We start from the raw sequence: 22,555 nt of genomic DNA, 5'->3' as shown, positions 1-22,555 counted from the left end.
AGAAGAACCCAGGACCTTTCCTGAATAGCAACTCCCTGAGCTCTGATGTGGGGCCCCAAGGGCTGGCATCCCGCATACACTGGGCAAAGCTCAGCAAGAATAGTGAATTGAAGTCATAGTCAGAACCCAGCCCCTCATTGTCAGAGCAATGGCGATCAGCTGTCCAGGTTGCCAGGCCTGGCCAGTCCTGATATGGGGGAGGAGGAGAGCTAGGGGACTTTCAGAGCCTCTCTGAAGAAAGGGCTCATTGTAGGCAGAAATTCTGTAAGTTCAAGAAGGGGGTCAAGGCTGACCTTTCTGTTCTTCGTGTGCAGTCAGCTGGTGAGAACACTTGTTTGAAGTTCATTGTCAGGGCTTTATTGCATTCTTAGCAATCGATAAGGCATCTCTGCTAAAGTCCCAGCATGAAGGCCAGCTTGGCAGGAGTGGAAAGAAGCAATTGTATGCATGGTGGAGAAGACTCCGTGCAGGGTCACGGTCAGGCTGGGGGGTGGGACGGACTGGCTACCTGTGGGCTGGGCAGAGCCTTGAAGGGGATGGAAGCATTAGTTAAGCTCTGCAGAGAGAATGGGACCATTTAGCAGCAGACAGCCTGGGACTGAGAACAGGGTAGGAAGCAGGTAACTGAGTTGCCTGTAGCCACCTGCCTCCACCCATCCAGAACTTCCAAAGATAAAGCCATGTAGTTGATCCACCTAGGGGCTAACAGAGGACTACAGACATGCCCTGGTCCAGACCAGTGTCCCCAGGGCAAAGAGGAGTCTGAGAAATGGAGCCATATTGTGGGGGACTTCATGACATATCAGGGAGAAGACTGGAAGGCACATCCTAGCCAGCATGTCACCCATCAGCTTCAGATGAGAAAGTTCCAATCCCTGTTCTCACCCTTCCCACTCTTATTTTTCCAACTCTTTACAGAATCCCTATTATCTCTTACACACACACACACACACACACACACACACACACACAAATTTTCCTAAATATTCTCTTTGGAGAAATGCCTTACTCAAGCATGCTGCAGGAGACAAACCATTGCAAGGGACAGCCATCAAACTTCTTCTGTGTCTGGCATGGAAAGGGTCCTTTCTGTGTGCAGACAATAATCTCTAGCCTAGGCTGCTATGTCACTCAGGGACCATGAAGGCAACAGGGGAGCCTGTGCTGTTGTAAGAAGCCTGCCAGGTTCACAGGCAGGCAACAGGAGCAGCAGGAGCCTTCACTTCTCTTGACAGTTATGTCCTCTCTGTGGGGACCTGAGTTTTCCATTCTACTCAGAGACTGGTTCTCTCTGGACGGCAGAGCAGAACCATGTGGACACGGGCCTTGGACACAGCCACGTTCCACGACCTGCTGGCCATAGCACTGAAAGTGAGAGAAACCGCTGCTCACGCTTCTCAGGAGTAGGACCGCAAAGATAACTTTTCCTTGGTGAACCTATCTGGCTTGGTAGTCACAGGATCCATGAGGGAATAGTGACACAAATCTTGGCAATGGCAAGGTCTGGACCCACCAGTGAAACCTCTGTGCTTCTGCTGTAAAATGGAATGCTGGCATTTATTGGACTCAGATATATTTTATTAGTTGCAATGAATGGAGACACCAGTTGGACCTATAGTACTTACAACAGCACTAATTCACCCAAACCCTGCGTATTGGAGCATGGAGGCATGTGCTCCAAATTGGATCAGAGTCTGCCTTGAAAATAACAGTGTCTTCTAGGGTGAAGGAACAGAAATGAAGCAGGTCAGGGATGTGGGTTTCTAAGGACAGGAAGGCAGTGCGGGAGCATTGTAAAGGGCAGGAAGGAGTCCAGATGAGCCAAGGGCAGCACATCTTCCAAATGTTCTCAAGTGTTCCCTGAAAGGTCTCATCATCCAGCCTTTGCCTTATCACCTAGGCAGGAAGTCAAGAGCCAAGACCTCCTTGCCAGCCACAGCAAGATGGCACTCCACAGGCAGTGTGTACTGTGTCTCCTGCAAGGAATGGGTTTCTGACCATCCCTTCCCTGGCCAGAGACCAGATCTTTTACTTCCCTCAAATGCAATGCCAATCCCAGCAGACTGTGCCCCAAGGCAAGCATCCACCTCAGCCCTTCCCTACCTGGGAAGATTCTGGTCACAAATTAAGATGTCGTTCATTGTAGACATGAAGCTAGTGGCTGGTGCAGCCCTCAAGTGCCATTTATGACAGTCTGTCTGCCAAGTACTGGGCGCTGTTACAGGGAAACGTCAGGAATGTGGCAAGGGGATGGGGCAGAGATATTAGGGATAATGGGGAGGGATATATGCAGAAAAAGACACAGAGCAGAACCAGTGACACTATGTGGTCACCTTATGAAGGAAGTCTGAGCCCTTGGAGCTCCGAGGGTCAGGATTCTAAAAACCTTGAAGGAGTTTCCCTCCTTAAACCCCATGTTGACACCTCTTCACCTGCCTTACCTTGTCCTTGCCCTGGAATCTCTTCTCTCTCCCCAGATTCTAGTTCATATTCTGATGGCTGCAGCCTTGCTGCCCAAGGACTTGGTGTAGCATGGGTCAGCAACTCCAGGCAACCTCTTGACTTGCCAGTGACTCCCCATCTTTCCAATTACCTCTTCTTTATATCCTGCCACCTACAACCCCAAAGTCCATTGCAGAAGATGAGAAAGTGGTCATGTTAGGGGCACAGGGACCTCTTACTTCCTCATTAGGAAACTGTGCATCTCTCCTCTGGCGGGGGACTTGGAGGTCTGATGCATAAAATGTCAAATTGCAGAAATTAAAAATGTAAATTCTGGCATCTAATTAACCAGTTGACAGCAGTGCACAGCTGCAAGTGACAGTGACTGATTGCCTTCTGCCAGCCTCTCTCTCCCAGCACCCTCCGCCCCTCTCTCTTAACCTCCAGAGAGCACAGGCCATCAGAAAAGAGCTACTGTTCAGAAGAACCCTGCAGTCGGGCTGGAGAGGCACAGGGCATGCTAGAGCCCTGTGTCAGGAGCTGGGAACAAACTAGGTGCTCTGGGCCAGAAACCCTCTGACTCCTGGTTCCTCTTTGTCCACCCTCCCATATCCGTATCTCTTGGTGTCTCCAGTATCAGAGCTGCAGAGTGCTCTCTCTGGCTGTGACATGGAAGCCCAGATGGGACACTACCATGATCACCAGGTGGTCACAGCATAGGCTACCATTGCTTAAAGCTCCCATGTCTCCTGTAGACTCTCTCTATGATTCTAGCTCCTGTCTGTCTCCCACCCCTCACAGGTATTATTCAGACATTGGGAAGATGCCGGCAATAAGTGACCAGGACATGAATGCATACCTGGCCGAGCAGTCACGGATGCACATGAATGAGTTCAACACGATGAGTGCGCTCTCAGAGATCTTCTCCTATGTGGGCAAATACAGTGAGGAGGTAAGCTTTGCCCTGCCCTGCCCTGCCAGCACCTATACTGACAGAGATGGGAGCCATATCTAAATGTTGCATGCATGAAAACAGCCCCATGCATCTGTCATGGAAATTCTACCATCTAGTTTTAGGGACAGCACCGTGGGACTAAAAGAGGGCACTAAGGGTCATCCAATCTATATATTCTGCAACAACTCCTATTCTTCTCAGATATAAAAACCCATTCCTCTCCACCCCTTGCCCTAGGACTTAAACCCAAGGCCTCTCACATGCTAGGCAACGGCTCTACCACTCTTTCTTTTGGGGTAGTTTCCATAAATTGGCAAGGTTGATTTTGAGTTCAATTCTGTAGCCCTAGACCCCAGCCTGGCCTTGAACTTGCCCATGCCTCAACCTTCCAGACGATCTACAAATACAGTAAGCCCCACCAGACCTAGCCTGTTTTATCTCCATTATAGTCTTTTTTTTCTTCATTTTTTTTTCATTTTTTTTTCATTTTCCTCTCTGATCTAATTCTCTTTGAGCAAAGACTTCTTCACTCTTTGGGTTGACATCATGTGTTAATGACATTCTGTGGAGTAGAACAGACCAGAGAATAATAGAAATGGAATAGGATGGAGTCAAATAGAAGAGAGTAGAATAGAAGAAGAGAGTGGAATAAGAGGGCAGAAAAGGAACAGAAGAGAGGGGGGCTGAATGAATAGAATGAATAGAATGGGATGGAGTGGGTGAACCATTCGTCATTGTGTTCTCTAGTTGGAAAACACTACCTGGGTAGCTGCCACTGTGGATGCTGCCTTCATTCTGGTTAACATAAAGGTGCTACGGGAGTTGCTTGGCTGTGCAGGAATAGACCAAGTGGTTCAGGATCTGGAGTTCCTGAATCATAGCTGCCTTCTTGGAGCGGAAGGTTGTACCAAGAGCTGAAGCCAGTGCCCAGGGTCCACCTGCTCCCCATCCCCTTCACAGCTTTGTCACCCAAGAAGTTCAAGAACTCTGTTAAAGGACCCCAGCAGGTACAGAGCCCAATGTCCTTCAGGCCAAAAACAACATATCATATGATCCTCGTGTTAACAGAAAGCAGCAGTGAGTCCCTTAGGGGAGAGACCTCTACCACCAGTCTGCAGACCAGTTATGGTCCAGGGAATAGTGTTCCTGTTTGCAGCAGGAAAGTTAATAAGGATGTTCTGTGAGACAGCACTGCAAGAATCCTGCTTGATTCACCCTTCACCTACGAGAACGCTTGTCTACTTTTAGCATCGCAGCAGAAGAGGACAATTCCTCACCAACTCAGTAAGAAGCTCTAGCGTCCCAAATTTAAAAAGTTCATTAACTAGTCATGAAATCCAAAGCCCAAGGAACCTCCAAACTTTCCTAAGCTCATCCAGTGGATTTTGCTCTCCAACCTACCCTTCAGACCAGAGAAAAATCTACCCTGCTTGTCTGGTACCTCCTGAGGGGCAGGCATTGTACCTAGGGTGCTCATGGGTGTGACCTGGCTTTATCCACTGCACCCAAGCAAAGCAGATGTAGATTATAGAGAAGGAAGCATGATCCTTCAGCAAGATCATGCTTCACCCCAGATCGCCAGACTGGCAACTGACCAAGCAATGATTCAGTCTAGCATGTCCTGAGTCTCTGGGAAATCCCAGAAACTGTCCCACAAATAGTGCCACCTCATTGTCTTCTATCAAGACCACCTGACCTCAGAAATGGGTATCCATTATGTGCCAAATACCAAATCAACTTAGAACCTTATTCCTTTAGGGTTATTTGGCTTTTAACAGACAAAGTTAAGCCAACTGGCTTTCTAAATGTGGATATTTGGACCTCAGGGAGCTGTTGGGGAAGCACTTCCTTATTTCAGAAGGAAAGGTAGGATCTGTTATTAATGGAAAAGCATATTCTCCTTCCCCTGAGTTTTTGCACTGGCTCTCAAACTCCCCAAATGCCATTGAGACTGTAGGTGACAGTGGCTTCTCTGCATAGGCATCTGCAGCATAGCTTCTCCTTCAGCCAGCTGTCTCTCACAGGCAATGGAATTGTACACATTATCCAGATGTGACAGTGTATGTGATGGTGTCTGGTGGCATGAGTGCTCCTATGCCTCTCACCTCTCCCTACCTGTGTCACTCATGTTGCTTGCTCACACAACAGTATCAATAGTAGCAGGAACACTAGTGCCTTGACAATATCCATACTGTCTTTGTGTACCCTAGAAACACAGGTACATATACTCAGACTAGTAATCTTGCATTTTTGATCCTTCCACAGATCCTTGGACCCCTGGACCATGATGACCAGTGTGGAAAGCAGAAACTGGCTTACAAACTAGAACAAGTCATAACCCTCATGAGCTTAGACAGCTGAGAACTGTCCTTCCAGGGCCATCCTGGAGGGAGGGACACACCAAGCCGTGCCTCAGTCTAGATTATCATCTTTACCAAGTGCAAGTTCCGACAGGCATCAGCAGCAACCCCCAAGCAGCGCCGTCTCTCCTTTCATTTCTCTGCCTCTTCTGTCTCTCCCTCCTTCTGGAGTCCCATCTCTTTCAGTTGCTCTGCCAGCAGGATTGGACCACATCACTGACCCTCCATCAATTTAAGGATGGCCAGGTCATAGTGAGGGACCTGATCACATCTCAGAGTCAGGCTCCTTCCCAGCTGCTCCTGGCCCCATGCATCAACGGCAGGGCTTATGAAGGATGAGGAGCTGAGGACAGAACATTCCTATGCTGCTACTTCACCTTCTGCTTTGAGAATCCCCACTGTGGTCCAAAACCTGGCTTCAGGAAACAACTGTGAGTTCAGTATTATCTGAAGTAGGAGACATCACTCGGATCTCCCTTTCCACACACTCAACAACAAGAGGCCAGGCAGTGGGCCTGGGTGCTTTGTAACTGTGAGATAAAGGCCTTGCCTCCTACTGATGTTGGACTGGGGACCACTGGAAATTTAAAGATGCTCTCAGGGGCCGCTGCCTACCTGTTTGATGTCCAGCAGCCTTCTGTCCCCTTCCAATATCCTTGAAGGCCTTCCAAATGTCCATACAGACCTTCCTCCCCTTCCTGTGAAAAGTCAGACAGGGGAAAGCTAACAGTTACATTCCACCATGGAGATGCTCCTACATTATCTAATTTGGTTCCTAATAGCAGAAATGTAACATGGAGAGAGAGAAGAGGAAAAAGAGTATCATTTATGCCAGAAGCAACAATGAATTGTTCCCTATTCACCCCAAGTTCAATTGCATCATGACCATAGTCAAAGGTCCATTGCCAGAGCCTTGTGTTTTGTCTAGAGAAGGCATCTCCATTCTCCTTTGTCACCATCACCAACACTCACCGTGAAATGCAGAGTGCATCTAGGAGATTCTACCTCCAGCCGTCTCCGAGGCTCCATCCCCACTGTTGTTGAGAACTCCATAGATGGCCAGGGCAGATGGCCCAGCCCTTGTCCCTCCTGCAGAATCTGGTGCCATTGCTATGCAGATGACTTTGTCACTGGAGTGTCCAGACCTCTGTAGGAATTGTTTCATCAGCATCTCAGCTGTCTCTTCAGTGGTTCTTCCTCCTTATCCTTTCTGAAGTCGTCCACCGTTGGAAGAAACATACTTACATGCAGCCTAACCAAGACAGAACAAGATGTCAGCAACCTGAGCTGAGTGAGGGACCTGGATGGATATGGAAAACAGTACACACCACTAAACCATGGCCTTGGCATTTATGTCTCCATCGTGTCTTTCCATCTTTGTATATGCCATTTTGTTTTAGCCAAGTCAGGCAAATATGTGCTCGGAAATGTACCAAGTGGTTAGGCCAAGAGGTGGTCTATTGGTGGGTCCTGGGAACCTACAGTCTTGAAGGGATGTTAGATACTTAGTGATCCAGTCTCCACCATAAGCAAGAATCTCTTTTGGCAGGTCTGGCCTGTTGTTGTCCCACGCTCATGGAGACAAGAGAGGCACTGGAGAAGGTGGTGTTAATAGTGTTCCACAGTCTCGCCTTCCTTCATTCTCCATGTGTCGCATGCCATTACTTTGCATCACTAAAGTGAGACTCACATGGAACAAAGTCTAGAGTGTCATACTGCACCTGTAAGGACACTGAGTCCCTTTGCATATGAGAGGACAGGGTTGGGGGAGGCACCTAGGAACCTGCAGGAAACATGCAAGGATTTCTTATCCCATGTAGAAGGATGCTGAGACAGTCCCCTTCTCTGTCCCCTGGTTCATCTGTCCAGTGTCAGTATACTTCACTGAGTGGTAGAGTACATGGTAAGAACATTCTTCTATCCACAGGAAATCAGGATGTTACCTACCAAAGCTGAACTGTGGGAATCAGAGCAGAAGGCCCCATGTGGCATTGCTGTAGACAAACGGCAAAGACACACACCAATGTATCAAACAGAAGGGGAAGCTGGGAAAAGATGCATTGGAATTGGGGAGGGGTAATGAAAAACAAAAAAACGAAAACCAAAGGTTTTGGCAAATCAACTGCCAGGTGAAGACATGTAGAATTCCTACCACTGCGTATTGTTTTCTTCCATGAAGCCATGGGAGGTGGCAGGCTTTAAGGTGCATGTGGGAGTTAGGCTGGAGGAGCACCTCAGCTGTAAAGGTCTTTTTACACATATGAAGGGTTGGGGAGGAGAGAGACAGGAACCTATTTAATACAGACTTGCAGACAGAAGGAAGCTGTGTGTGTGTCTGTGTGTCTGTGTGTATGTGTGTGTGTGTAGATGGATGAGTGAGAGAGACTTGATTTTTAAGTTTTTGCACAGTTAGAAAAATATAAACAAGCAGCAAAAGAGCTCTTGACTCTTTTTTGCTGACTTTTGTTTCTTACTGGATGATTTTATTGTTATTATTATTTTGTCGGTACAGAATTTTCTTTCATCATTTTTGTTACAAGCAAAACTTCGAACACCTCCGAGAAAAACACATATCAGGAAGAAAAAGACCAGGACAGTCACATTTCCTGTGTCTCCTCATTTCTCTTGGGGGGGGGTTAGACATTTTACTTAATTGGCCCTTCATAGGTGGTCCCCGTGGCCTGCTTGGGGAACTCAGAGGTTAAGGCCCATCTTGCCTGTAAAAACCTTTCCTTTTTGTTGCTTGTTTGTCTCTTGGTTTAGTTTCTATTTCTTCCATTTGCTTTTTGGTGTAAGTGTGATACATTCAAAAGCAAGTATAGGCAATGTTGTCTAAAATCTGTCAAATCCTTCCATGTTTTCCTATCCAACTCCCCCTTGGAATTTTCTAGTTCCTCTTAGCAGCCAGAGACCCTGGTGGTCTGTGAGCTTCCAGAGAACTAAGTCAGAGAAGCTAGGCCAGGCAGTACAGTGCTGCCTTGCCCTCTTTTCAGAGTTCATTTTGCAGGGTGTTGCAGAGCTGTCAAAGGTGGAACCTTTATTTATCTCCTAGAATTTGTGCAGAGGGCATGTGGCAGGGGATAGATAGTCTCTCTCTCTCTCACCTCCCATTTACCTCTAAATCCTTCTGTTTCTGACACCACTGGTCAAAATGGTACTGATCACACATCCAAAATGTCTGGCCAGGTGAGGATTTGAATCTTGAAGGGAGATTAGCAGATAGTTCAATGGGGTCTTGAATGCAAAAGAATATGTAGACGAAACCAAGGAAGGTATCTGCAGGCTGGTTATTTCTCTGTGGCATATGTCTCTTTAGGTGTGGGTTTGGTCAGGTCATGCCTTCCTCCTTCTCTAAAAGGAGACACCCTAACGTTTCTTAGTGCTGTGAAATCAAGTTAGCCTTTGAGTCGATTATTTCCTCAGGAAAATATTGTCTGGCCTTCTTCTTTCAATGTAGTTTCAAACTTGTGGTCAGAGGATAAACAGAGGATTTCCCCAGACCAAGGTACTTTTGCAACCCCGTGCAACATGCATGGCCAGAGCCAGCCCCTGGAGCCTCCATGCTGGGAGCCTACAGCCCTGGAGTAAGCTTGTGGTGCCTGAATGGGACCACATTTGGAAAGAGAAATACTTGTAATGAATCTTTCAGCTCAAGACAGAGTATCCAGGACAATTCCAAGGAAGCAGGAGCTAATAACAAAGTCTTTCTATGCTCCCAGGCTCAACTCCTGCTCCCATTGGGTTAATGTTGTTATAGTGCCCAGCTCATCCACTACCCTAAGATTCCAAGGTTTATTTACCACCTCACCCACACCCAACCCCCAAGTGCATGTCTGTCTACTGACTACCACCCTGGCAACTAACTTCCTCCCTGTTCTTCCTTGACCCTCCTGTACAAGGAGCCTCCCCAAGGCCAACTACTGATTCTGATACAGGAGTTGCTCACTACTTTGGTCCATTAGTAGTAAGTGCTGTCCCAACCCAGCTTTGGCTGCTTCCTTGAGTGATAGGGTCACCCTCCTCCAGCCAACAACCTGTGGGTCTGCCACTAGAGGGGTCACAAGCAATGGCATCTCCAATGATCTCTAAGATGTGAGGCTCTGACAAACTTTCCAGGACCTCGGGTGCTGCTGCTGTGGTCCCTCCTGGCCTAAGCACCTCTCATTTTGATAGAAATAAGAGAGCTTCCTTCCTTCCATCTCTTCTAAGACTCTCTGCCATTGACCTTACCAGACAGCAAATAAGTCTCCATCTTGAGAAAGACCAATACGCCTGTCATCAGGAACAAATTTTCCTGATTGCATAGAACCAATTCAAGCTTCATGCTTTCAAGTGAGCAGCTGAGGTACCATTGAAGATGAAGGTAAAGGGGCAGCTCCTGAGAAAGGATGGGACCTTGCAAGTTTCCCCTAGGACTCTGATGGGGGCCACACCCTCTCTCCCATTTAGAAAGCAGTCATTACAGGAAACATTTCAAATATTAGGAGAGACTTTGTTGTTGTTGTTTGGCTACAAATCATTGCTCTTCAATAATACTGCTTTTTAAAAAAAAAAAAAAGAGGGAGCATCCAAGTTAAAAAAAAAAAAATTAAGTCTTTCAGTTGAAAAGATAGAATATCTTACCCTGATGGAATCCCTTGAGTAGACTGATGGCTATCAGAAAGTTGAGCAGAACAAGCAGTTCCCAAGGAGTGAAGAAAAGGTCATGTTCTACCTCCTGGCAGAGATGGTGAGGGCTCTAAATAGTGGGGTCTTTAGTTGGGAATCTCACATCCCTCCTCCCTCCTCCCTCCTCCCTCCTCCCTCCTCCCTCTTCCTTGGGATCCTATCTAGTTCTCCCTCTCCAGGCTGCTCTGGAATTGCTGAATCCTTCAAATTTCTTCTCGGCTTCCTTCAAACTTCACTGAAGCTCATTTTGGGGGACCCAAGCTCTCTGTCCCCAGCAACACAAAAACAAATGGACATTCAATTAGCCAGTTTCTTCCTCTTCTGCCCATTTATTTTGTCTATATCTTTAAAGTTAAGACTCAAGCACATGTTGGAAGGGCTCCCTTATGAAAGTGGAGTTCAAAACAGAGGGTACAGTTAAGCAGCACCCCAAAACAAAAACTTTGAAGCAGAGACCACTCCAGCAAACAGAACCAAGGACCATTCCTGTGCAGAGATCAGTTCAGTTCTATCCGAGCAAGAGGTGAAGATGGATGTGTCCTTTCATTCCTGTGCAGAAATCAGTTCTATCTGGACAAGAGGTGAAGATGGGCTGTGTCCTCATCTGACCCCCTGTCCCTTCCCTGGCATTCTTGCCAGCTTGTTGGCTTATTAAACCTTCCGTTCTTTAAAAGCAAAAGCTAGTTTACCTCAAAGAATTTTACTTCTATTTGGAAACCAGTGACAGGGCTTGAGAATGGATGATGCTCCTCATACCTCTCCCTCCCTGGGCCTGGTATCCTGAGTTAGGTGCTCTAAGCAGGAACCAGGTCCCCAGACCTGTAATGGGAAGGAAGGATTGTATGCAGCCTTTCTCCGTGCTTAGCATGTAGGGAACAGCCTGTCTCTTCCATCAGGGTCTTGTCAAGTTACCATAGCAACCAGCAACTCCAGGTACCACAAAAGACAATGTCTCCAAGAGCTGAGGTGTGTGAGAGAGAGCATGGGATTCTGGCCTGGTCAGAGGACCCAGAATTAAGGCCCAGATGCTAAGAGGGCAAAGGAAGGAGGGATCAACTGGATGCATGAATGGGTTAAGAAACTGCAGAGGCCTTATGGGTCAGAGAGAGGCCTCTGGCAGAGCTAGGACAGATCATTTCTGTTTTCCTCACTACTTACCCTTCTCCAGACTGCCCCACCTCTATTCCAAAACTCTCACCTTGAATACTGACCCTTTGAAAGAAGAAAACAGAATATACCTTTAGACAACAGTGTTACCCTGAGCCGCAAGGACAGGTGGATGGGATCTCTGGAAAAAAAAAAAAAAAGAGGGTCTTCTGGTTTTGATTTTTAAAAAGAGTATCCTAGTAAGAATAAAAAAATGATCTAAAAAAGTTTTTAAAAGAAAACCTATGCTATTTAAATTGGAGCCCAGTTGTAACTTGGTAAAGGCAAGCTTCTGTACCTTTGTTATAATTAATTGTATACCTGTGTATGTAAATATAAGGCATTCCTATTTTGCAGTTCAGAACAAAAAAAAAACTATTTGTAATATAGAATAAAGTTTATTAAAAAATAATAAAAATGCAGTTTGAGATTTGGGGTCTTTCTGTGACTATTTGGGTAAGGTGGGTCACAAGTAGACTTGGACAACCTCCACCAAGACGACACACAACAGCTCTTCTGTCCAGATACCAGCTACGTGAGATCTAATGATCTGAGGGTTGTCTTTCTACCTAAAGCTTAGTTCTCATTTAAGATAGCTACATGGGCGGGACTTTGCATGTTAGGGAGTGGAAGCTCACGCTCACAATGTCGACAACAGACCCATGCTTTTGGAGGGGCCTCAGCTCCACTCTGAACTTATCTGAAGAGAGCCCTCTAGCATCCGCGCTAACCACCAGAATTGCTTTTCAAGATGAAACAGGGTTTGTTACTCAGCTCTAACCCTTCCTGGCAAGTCATGCTTTAGTGATCAGAAAGTTCTCTCCTTAATAAAAATGGAGGATGGGTAGCAATATGTAGCTTGAGATGCCCCACTCCACCCTATTCCTGCCATATCCTGTGCAGATTTTACCAGTGCAATCTTAAGTGTCATGAGACACAACCACCATGACTGTGAGCAGACAAACCACTTCTTGGTGCACTTGTTTCCTTATTCACGAAGGGAGGAGTATTCTAGCTGCACCATGAAGCCCAGAAAGGCTTTTATGTCTGACTTAGACAATTGATTGAAAGAGATCGGATGTTCCGCAAAAGGCCGTGTAAACACATATGGTTTTATTAGTCATGAAAACAACTCTGTACAAACACAAGTGGATCAGTGCTGGAGCCGCAGTGACATTTAGAGGAGCTGCCTTAGTTACTCACTGGGAGAAAAAAAAACAGTAAATATCTCACACCTTATGAAAAATATTGTCATTAAACTGGGATTCTTGAAGGCAGTGGCCATTACTCAGTTGAATGTTACCCTGGCTTAGCTCAGTGACTGGCTCAAGGAGATATTCAGTCAACTGTGGATGAATTGAGGGACGGGGAGAAGCTGTGGAAGTCCACTAAAGCAATCAGCAACTGAATTGGTCACCGAGCTGTCTTCCCACTATGAGCTTGGGGGTCATCATTCTCCACAATGGACTACACATTCCATCCCATGAATACTTTATCTTCAGGATGAGAACTGCAGCTGGGTACTGTCTTCTGCAGGGAGAAAACAGGTATTATCATCAAATTAGCAGAGCTGCTCCTGGCCTAGCAGAGGCCTCAGTTTCAGCACCTTGCACTTCCTCAAAACCCAGCTGACTTTTGTTTTTGAGCAAAACACCTTCCTTGAATGTGGAGGCAGAAACTGTAGGGCTGCTGAGAGAATCCACTAGAACTAATGATACATGTATGATTTTGGAGCTATGCCTAGGGACAACTGAGAATTTGTTACTGTACATAATTTCTTCTTTCCTTTCCTTGGTGAACAATACAATGTCCCACTCCAATAAAGTACATCTGGCCCACAACTTGCTTCCAACCAGTGAAGTATGAGAGTGGGGTGATATAAGAACCTGTAGTGGTCCAGGAGTGCTCCCCCATCAACCTGGACAATGACAACATACAAAAGAGCCACTAGGTGAACCAGGTGCATATACAAATTACATTTAAAATCAATCCTTGCTTCTTTGTGTATTAAGATGTGAGAGAACTTGTTACTGAGGCATAACAGAGCCCATCCTTACTGCTACTGGGAATAAGAGGTTTACTCTGAACAATGTAACCCATGAAATTAACATTTCACCTACAGAGGACTGTTCTTTTGACCAAGAGGTCTTTATTACTCCTCTTTCTCCTCCTCCTCCTCCTTCTCCTCCTCCTCCTCCTCTTCTCTTCTTCCTTCCCTTCCCTTCCACTTCCTCTGCCTCCTCCTCATCTCCTCTTCCTCCTCTTCCTCCTCTTTTTCCTCCTCCAGCCCCCCTCTTCCTCTCTCCCTCATACTAGTGTCTCCCTCTCCCTCTCTCCCTCTCTCTTCCTCCCCTCTTCCCCCCCGACAGGCTCTCATTATACATAGTCCAGGTTTGCCTCGAGCTCATTATCTTCCTGCTTCTGCCTCCAGAGTGCTGAGATTTCAGGTACATGACTCAACCTAAATCTATTCAAAATACAGCATAGACAATGCTTATAAAATGATTTCATTTTTGATGCTCCTAATTATCCTGAGCTGGGCCTGGGACAGAATAAAGCTGAAGGAAATACCAAGAGAATGAGGAAGAGGTGGAAGAATGGCTATTTAGGGAGAAGTAAAGAGGGGAAATGAACCCAGTAAGGGCTGTGAACGATAACCTATAGTTTTCTAATCATTTTTATTCTGACCCATAATGAGAAGTTGGGAAACAGATGGCTCATCCTCAGAGACAGAGACCCCACTCTTGCTCTTCTTCTTCCAGCCGCTTCAGGAGCCATGGGTTAATTGTAGATATATATGGTCAAGTGCAAGAATCACACCAAGCACAATTGGTCCCTCAAATGGGATAGGGATAACACCAAGAATGCCCAGGTATGAAACACATGTCTCTTAAGGGAAAAGAACCTCAAGTTTGGGGGAGCATGTCATTTGCCAAATAGCAAGAATGAGTGTAAAAAGACAGGCAAGCAATGCCAAGTGTGTATGTGTCGAATGTATTAAGCCCCCAGTCCATAAAATCCAAAGAGGTCAAGCCCAAGATCCAAAACAGTGTCAACTACAAGCTCCATCAACTTGCATACTTTCCCCACTCCAGACCTATGAAACATGTTTCTGCTCTTATTGCCACAGATCAGTGTGCTGTCCAGAGACCAAAGCCCAATTTGACTTCTCTGGGGCAGGCTAAGATTCCATCATAGGCTTCTAGGACTCCATGAAAGACCTTAGAAAAGGCCTCTGTCTGGCAATATAAGGACTAATAGGCTAATGTGATGATTGACTCTCCTGCCCCTGGGAATTTTTGAAGGTGATTAATGTCCTGGAACTGAATCTCAAGCACATATAAAAGAAACAGGGACTGTGCTTGCAACCTAAATCCTGTTTAACATGGCCCCCGCTTTTCCAGGCTCTTGATGAAAGTGTGACACCTAAGAAGATATTGCTCCATTTTAAGAAAGACCTAATAGTCCTTCTAAGACACCAGGGAGGCAGAATACATCCTTATTCTCCACTCACTGCAGGAATACTAATAAGGATCTTCCCACCCATCCCACATAGGAGACATGACTTGGACTGTTCTCTAATAATTCCCAAACTCCACTAGGTTACTAAGGAGGTGCACCAGCCCCTTGACTATGAGTATATATTCCATACCTTGTTTCCTCAAACCAAATAACTCCAGATACTCTGGAGCAGCAGTCCTTAACTCTACACTGCACTCTTTGTTCCTTTCTCTACTTTAGTTTGTCTTCTGCTCTTTACATTCCTATGAACAGCACAAACTTAAGATGTCACCAGTGCTACTACAAAGCTACATTAGCAGTCTATCCATGCAGACAGCTAGGATTTCTACCTCCAGGATCAATTCCTGATTCTTCTTCTCATACCTACTTTCTACAGCAAGTAAAGAATACACTCATGGCCTGCCTCAAATATACCCTGTACAGACCAGATCTTTCTAGAACCAGTTTCTAAAATTCTGTAACTTTCAGATTCTTCATCTGTCAAGATAAGAACACTGGCTTCAGAAACTGGAAACAACCCAGATGTCCCTCAACAGAGGAATGGATACAGAAATTGTGGTACATCTACACAATGGAGTACTACTCAGCTATTAAAAACAATGAATTCATGAAATTCTTAGGGAAATGGATAGATCTGGAGAATATCATCCTGAGTGAGGTAATCCAATCACAAAAGAACACACATGGTATGCACTCTCTGATAAGTGGCTATTAGCCCAGAAGTCTGGAATACAGGAAGAACAACTCACAAGCCACAAGAAACTCAAGAAGAAGGAATACCAAAATGTGGACATTTAATTTCTTCTTAAAAGGGGCAACAAAATACCCATGAAAGGAGTTGCAGAGACTAAGTATGGAGCACAGACTGAAGGAAGGACAAGCCAGCCTAATATAGCTATCCCCTGAGAGGCTCTGATAGTACATGACTAATACAGATGTAGAGGCTCATAGCCATCCATTTAATTGATTACAGGGTCCCCAATGAAGGAGTTAGAGAAAGGACCAATGGAGCTGAGGGGTTTGCAGCCCTTTAGGATGAACAACAATATGAACTAACTAGTACTCTCAGAGCTCCCAGGGACTCAACCACAAACCAAGGACTATACATGGTGGGGCCTGATAGTTTTGGCAGCATGTGTATAGTAGAGGATTGCAAAGTCGATCATCAATGGGAGGAGAGGCCCTTGGCCCTGTGAAGAGTCTGTACTCTAGTGTAGGGGAATGCCAGGGCCAATAAGTGGGAGAGGGTGGGGTGCCAAGCATGGGGAGAGGGGAGGCAAGAGGGGTTTGTTCTTGTTTTTGTTTGTTTGTTTGTTTGTTTGTTTTGGAGGGGAAACTGGGAAAGGAGAAATCATATGACATGTAAATAAAGAAAATATCTAATAATAATAAAAAAAGAACACTGGCTTCTTTCTCGTAGAATGGTTGCAAGTGAGATAATGATTAGGGTACTTAGCACAGGTCCTGATACCTTATAAGGTCATGGCAAGTGGTGGCTTCTCCTGTTCTGGAAAACACACTCCTGAAGAAGAACCTTGCATGGTTGTCCTTTATCCCTATTTCACATGATAGCACTCAGCATATAGTAGTTACTCTAAAAGGGTGCTTTAAATATACAGATAAAATTAAGCAGGTGTAGAATATTTCAACAGTACAATCTTGCAACATAAGTATATGTCAGCTTCCCAGTGAACTTCAGAAATAATAACTAAAGATAGAGTTCCCAAACTAGCACCTATACAAGGGCTTGCAAGCCAGTGATCCAGAGGAATGGGAGTGGGGCATAAGAAAGCAAAGACAAACCAATTAAAACTACCCCTCCTCCAGTACAGGAAACAGGGACTCCACTCCTCTGAATCTGTGGAACCCTAGGGGTGGCTCTCATTCCTAATTGCCTAAAGAATGCCCAGTGGACATTCCTTCCTATTTCTAAATGACCATGTTGGAATGGCTAAGTGGCTTCCCCAGGGACTTTATCAGTTGGAACAGAGGAGCTACAAGACAGAATGGAGATATAACTTCCTTAAAGCAGATGTTGCCATACAACATATGAGTGCCACCTGGTTGGTGTGAAGACAGCTGTGACAGAAAGATTGGGTCAATGGGATATGCAGAATGAAGCAGAGGGCACCTGCAACATATGATATAATCCTTGAAAGCCCTTAATTGAGTCTATGAAAGTCATGTTAGAATCCTTTCAAATGATGTTTTCCCGGCAAGAATCCCCTATTTGCTTCTACTTTTTAAATTTTCCTATTGTTCCTTTGTTCTCCTTAACATTTTATTAGTTCTTTAACAGCTTTGTGTAGTAAAATTTTGAAGCAGAAATTTAAGGGTTCCTTGGAAAATTAGTTGTTTTGGATGGTGTTTTGCTGGGGCAAACATGTGAAGGAGTGTTTTCGTAAAGTGGACACAGCTGAAAACTAAGGCAGTCTCATGAAGGAACATTTCACTGAAGCAGACACAGGAGAAGGATGTTCTGCTAAAGCAAGCATGTGAAAGGACACATGATAAAGGGATTTTTTGCTAAGGGCACACACGTATTGGTCTGCCTTAACATTGCATAGTTGAGCTCCATTTGTCAGTATGCCATAGAGTGAAAGGCACCAAAAGCCTTGTGGTGATGTGCTGCAATTTCTTGCCACTTCCATGGACTCTGTCTGATTGGCAGAGTGATGTCAGCTGAGACATAAGCATGTGCTGAGGCAAGACACAAGCTGAGGCAAGACCTGTGGAGTACATATGATGTTTGCATGGAGTATAAAAGGACTCCACTGACAGTGATGGAAACTGAGCTAGGCTCGCTGGTAGAGCTGGTTGTGCAATGCTTGTTAGTCTCACGTCTTTGTTGATCTTCAGTTCACTGAGAGAGACAGAGCTGAGAACTTCTCCTGGAGTTCCTTCTGGTCCCTCCTATAGACTCGTGCTGAGGCTGAGGCCTGCCTGTCTCTGCTAGGTAGTGCCACCACTGCTAATTCATTTATGTTTGCTATCATGATTCTACCGAACTGGTCTGCTGGTGTATCTGTTAGGTGTTTGTGAGTGGATTGAGCTGCCGCTGCTAACCTATGAACTGAAAGGCCAATTTCTAGACACCAACTGGAGTTGCTCCAAAGAACCTTTCTAAGCAGGACCACATCCCCCCTTTCCCCGCAACCTGCATTCTTTCTTTTCCATTACCTCTAGTGGGTGGTAGGCTATGAGGAAGGTTAAAGAATTTAAGAACCATCATTATAAATAAGGTTTGAAAAAAATTAAAGTTACAGATTTTGGTCACATTTGTCCCCCTCCTGCAAAATCCTCTCAGATCCACCCCTTCTTCCCAACCCTCCCAACTTTGTGCTATCCTTTTTAAACCCAGCAAGTATAGGTTGTACTGCCACATGTCTTAGATATCTGACTACCCACTGAAATGTTGTTGAACTACAAGGCAGGATTCTATTAAAGAACACTTTGCCTTTACCCAGCAGCAATCAATTCCTTAGGTAAGGGTGGAACTCCATGCTCAATCTCCCCTCTCCATGTTGGGATTATATCTGGCTTGAGGTTGTGCGAAACATGTGTATTTTTCTATTTCTATGTCTACTTACAGTCAATGACTTTTTTAAATTATAAATCAAGTTTTGTTAAAAGAAAAAACTGTTTATCTTTCTTTGAGAATTTCATGCATTTATGCGACATAGCACTACCCACACTCCCCCTCGGACCTCCCCCCCCCCACACACACACATCCTAATTTCACATCCTCTTCATTTGTTTTATGGCCCACTTAGTCCACAGGGACATCATTGAAGCATAGACCACACCCCTGAAGAAAACTGACTCCTTTCCTCATCAACCATCAATTGCTGATAGCTCATTGGGTTTCATGAGCCCCTCCCATCCATTCTGGAATGTTAACTGGTTTGATTTTGTGCAGGTGGTCACAGCTGCTATGAGTTCATGAGTGCAATAGCCCTAAAATGATGTTCTTCTGCAGCACTTCTCCCCAGTCTCTGGCCATTACTACCTTCCTACCCACACCCAACCCCATCCCAGATTTCTTACCATGCTTCCTGAGCACTTGGAGGAGAGAATAATACAGATGTCCCATTTGATGTTGAGCACAGTCACTTATTCTCTGTTCTCTGATTCATTGTGGTTCTCTGTGTTAACCACCATCCTCAGCAATGAGAAGCTTCTTTGATGAGGAATAAGAGCTTCAGTAATATAAATATGAAAATAAATATTTAAAGGGTAGTTTTATGCTCTGTTTATATAGCAATGTAACAGGAGTAAGTTCTACCCTAGGATGTATGACCTCTCTAGCCATGGGTCTTGGCCAGGTTTATAGTACCAGGTCTGAGTTCTCTTCTGTGGATCATGCCTTAAGTATAACCACAAAATGGTTGTAGCTATGACATTTGTGTCACTATTTCACCTAAATTTTCTAGCAAAAACTTCTCGAAAGTTTTCACTTAGCATGCTGATCATAAGACCACTGGCCACAATTCTCCCGAAGCAACTTTCCTAGCTGTACAAATGCCATCCACCAGAGAGCTTTCAGCTTAGCCTCAGCTTATTTCTTCATGTCCTTTAACTAACTCTACAGTATCTTCAACAATAGGGGCTTACCACTTGGTTCTGGAATAACCCTGGTACTTGAATTTTTACTCAACCACCTTGAGATTCCCAAGAGTTCTTTTTTTTTCCCACCTAGGAGGCATTCATTCAAGATTTTTCAACTGTTGTTTGTACTATTTTTACAGACTTTTTCCAAATGTTAACTCAAGGATTAATGTTATATGGTAAACCTTCTCACTCAGAAGATGGTCAGGACTGTAGGAGGAGGCCCATGACTGAACATTTCAATCACATGGTCTTGGGAATCAGTTACTCAGGGGATAGTCTTTAAAAGGCCAGGTGTGTTGATGCATGCTTATATTTTCAATATTTGACAGACTAAGGCAGAAGGATTACCACAAGTTCAAGAATAGTTTTGGTCACATGGGGCTCAACCCTAATGTGGGCTACATAGTAAAACCTTATCTCAAGAAGAAAACAAAATGAACAAGCAAAAGTTAGCAAAGTCCAATATGCATGAAGATATCTTATATCAATTGTTCAATGAAAATGCAGTACTGAATTCATCAGCTTGTATTTCTAGCTTTCTACAATCTACATTGATTATCTATGAGCCACTTAACTGTCTCATCATGGAGTACTGCTGTAGCCCCACTACATATCTCTCCATCTGTTTGGCTTAGCTGGGTCCAATGCCAAGGGATATCGAGGATACATTATTGCCTGTAGAGCCAACCACTACCTTGGTCTGACAGGATCTTGTTAGGTATTGTAGTAATTGCCACTCTATCAGCCATGACTGAATACTGAAAAGGTCCTAACTGAACAAGCAAATCTCCATCCTTAGTATACTTTGTTGCAGAGAAGGAATGCATGCAACATACTACTGGAGGATAACTGTCCATTCCTAGGACAAGAGTAACTTTTTCTATTGTGCCTCTGTGCCTCCTGCCATCCATACAGTCTGTGAACTATTGATTAGACTAAACAAACAATGAAAAAAACATTCCATGGATACACACACACACACACACACACACACACACACACACACATGCACACACACATCAATCACTGAAATTGTATTTTGGTGAAGTTTTCTCTAGGAACTCTAGTTTAACACAATCTTGCCATGTTTGCATTGAAATGGCCCAGACAGAACCCATGGCCTGCCTTTCTTTCATTCTGTCCCCTCCTGGGTATTTTTCACACTACAGGAGCCTGACTTACATGCCAGTCTAACTCATTCCAATTCAATAGAGCCTCTTCTACCTCACAAAGATCATGCAACACCACAGGGCTCAGCAAATCCACTAACATCCCACACCAGTTCTGATGTTCTTGCTGAACTAACTTCCTTCTTAATTCTCCTAGGTACTTAATTCTACCTGGACTCAGTTCTGAGCAGAAAAAAAAAAAAACCCACATCCCTCATGACCAATTCCCTCAGTAATGTTGTCTTCCAGTCCCTACTGTTCATGGGGAGTTTAGCCAATAATAGCCAAATGTCCCTAATGGCTCATGTGCAACAGTCCACAAGAGACTTGTTTTCCTTGTATTGCCTCAGATTATGTAGTCTTTCTCTCAAGGGGGAATGAGTTCTGTCCTGAATTTTTCCAGTTTCACAGCATTCAGACTAATCCCATCTGCCCTCATCTCTCAGGCCTCCCAAGCCAGGATGTGAATGCTCTTTCACTCCTTATTTAAATATTTCCCCAATTCAGGAATTCCAGAGGCAAATTATGTCCTGACTATCATACCCTCTGTCCTGGACCATTATTAATAAGGCTCCTATCTCCATGACAAGTTATAGATTTTCCTTTTCTCTGAGTTAAAGGTTGGCTCTGAATGAGGACTATCTTCTATCACTTTTATCTAGCTCTCTCCCACACCACTGTCCATGGATCCTAGGAAGAGATCAGAATCATAGACCAAGTCAATGCCCTTTCCCTCTCACTTTACTAGGAAAGAAATGGCAAGCTAACAAATCTCATCTTCACATTTTCCAAATTTCCACGACAAATCTGAGGCTAATGAAGAGGATAACAACTGTGTGACCTTTTCTATTGTTAACACTTCCATTATGAGAGCAGGCTCTTTCTAAGAAGATGGCTCAGCCTCAGGTGTATGTCATATCTCTCACAGTAGGAGTCTTGCAATTGCCATCATAGCTTGTTTGCCAAAATATCCCATGTGTGCTACTTTTAGGGATTATGATTTCTAATGTAACTCATTAGTTATTTGGGGGTTATCCCAATGACAGACCCCATGTATTAAGAGGAACACAGACTCACAGAATTCCCCCAGGAGGGCATCACACTCAGATGGTGCAGTTTCAATTGCATGTGTTATTTCCTATAGTAGGATCCAAATGAGTATTCCTCAAGACTCATCAATCTCTACCCAGGCACCAACTGGCTTGTGACTTTTCCTAGGAAGTTTTCCTATGGGGGCGGGGGGAGGGAAAGGGAGAAGAAGAAGGAGAGGGAGAAGGAGAGAGAGAAGGAGAGGGAGAGAGAATATGACAGACCAAAAGCCAATTCTACCCAAATCCAGTCTGATGAGCCAGTGAGTTTGTTGGGATTACTTATAGGATCAGGGGTGACCTGCACAGTGGTGTTGCTAAAAATCCTCATCCCAGAACAGGTCTATGACTCACAAAAACTGTGTCACTGCAGTTCCCTTAACAAGTTGCAGGCAGCTACACCACAGAAGAATCACCTCTCACCTACCAATTGTTTACCATTTATATAACCTCATGAGTATTATGAGTTACATGAGCCTCATTAGCCTTACCCCTCTAACTCATAACTTGGTAGGCAGAGGAAGGTGGGTATCTATGAGTTCAAGACTAGCCTGGTCCATATAGTGAATTCTAGAATACACATTGAGAAGCTGA

At 44.8% G+C, this 22,555-nt stretch overlaps 1 protein-coding gene across 2 annotated transcripts in view; it reads left to right on the top strand.

Annotated features, from left to right (window-relative positions):
* Plxna4 (plexin A4) overlaps nucleotides 1-12,001 on the top strand; it is a 445,847-nt gene extending 433,846 nt beyond the window's left edge. For both annotated transcript variants that reach the window (XM_031381450.1, XM_031381449.1), the window contains 2 exons: nucleotides 3,244-3,394; nucleotides 5,663-12,001. In XM_031381450.1, the coding sequence (XP_031237310.1) occupies nucleotides 3,244-3,394; nucleotides 5,663-5,758 (247 nt within the window). In that variant the 3' untranslated portion in view covers nucleotides 5,759-12,001. The remainder of the gene's footprint in view (nucleotides 1-3,243; nucleotides 3,395-5,662) is intronic.
* Nucleotides 12,002-22,555: the final 10,554 nt, after the last annotated feature.

This window comes from Mastomys coucha, unplaced genomic scaffold (assembly GCF_008632895.1).
Source record: "Mastomys coucha isolate ucsf_1 unplaced genomic scaffold, UCSF_Mcou_1 pScaffold20, whole genome shotgun sequence".
NCBI classification, from domain to species: domain Eukaryota; kingdom Metazoa; phylum Chordata; class Mammalia; order Rodentia; family Muridae; genus Mastomys; species Mastomys coucha.
The sequence above is the reverse complement of the archived record's forward strand: the minus strand, read 5'-3'. Positions and strand labels throughout refer to the sequence as shown.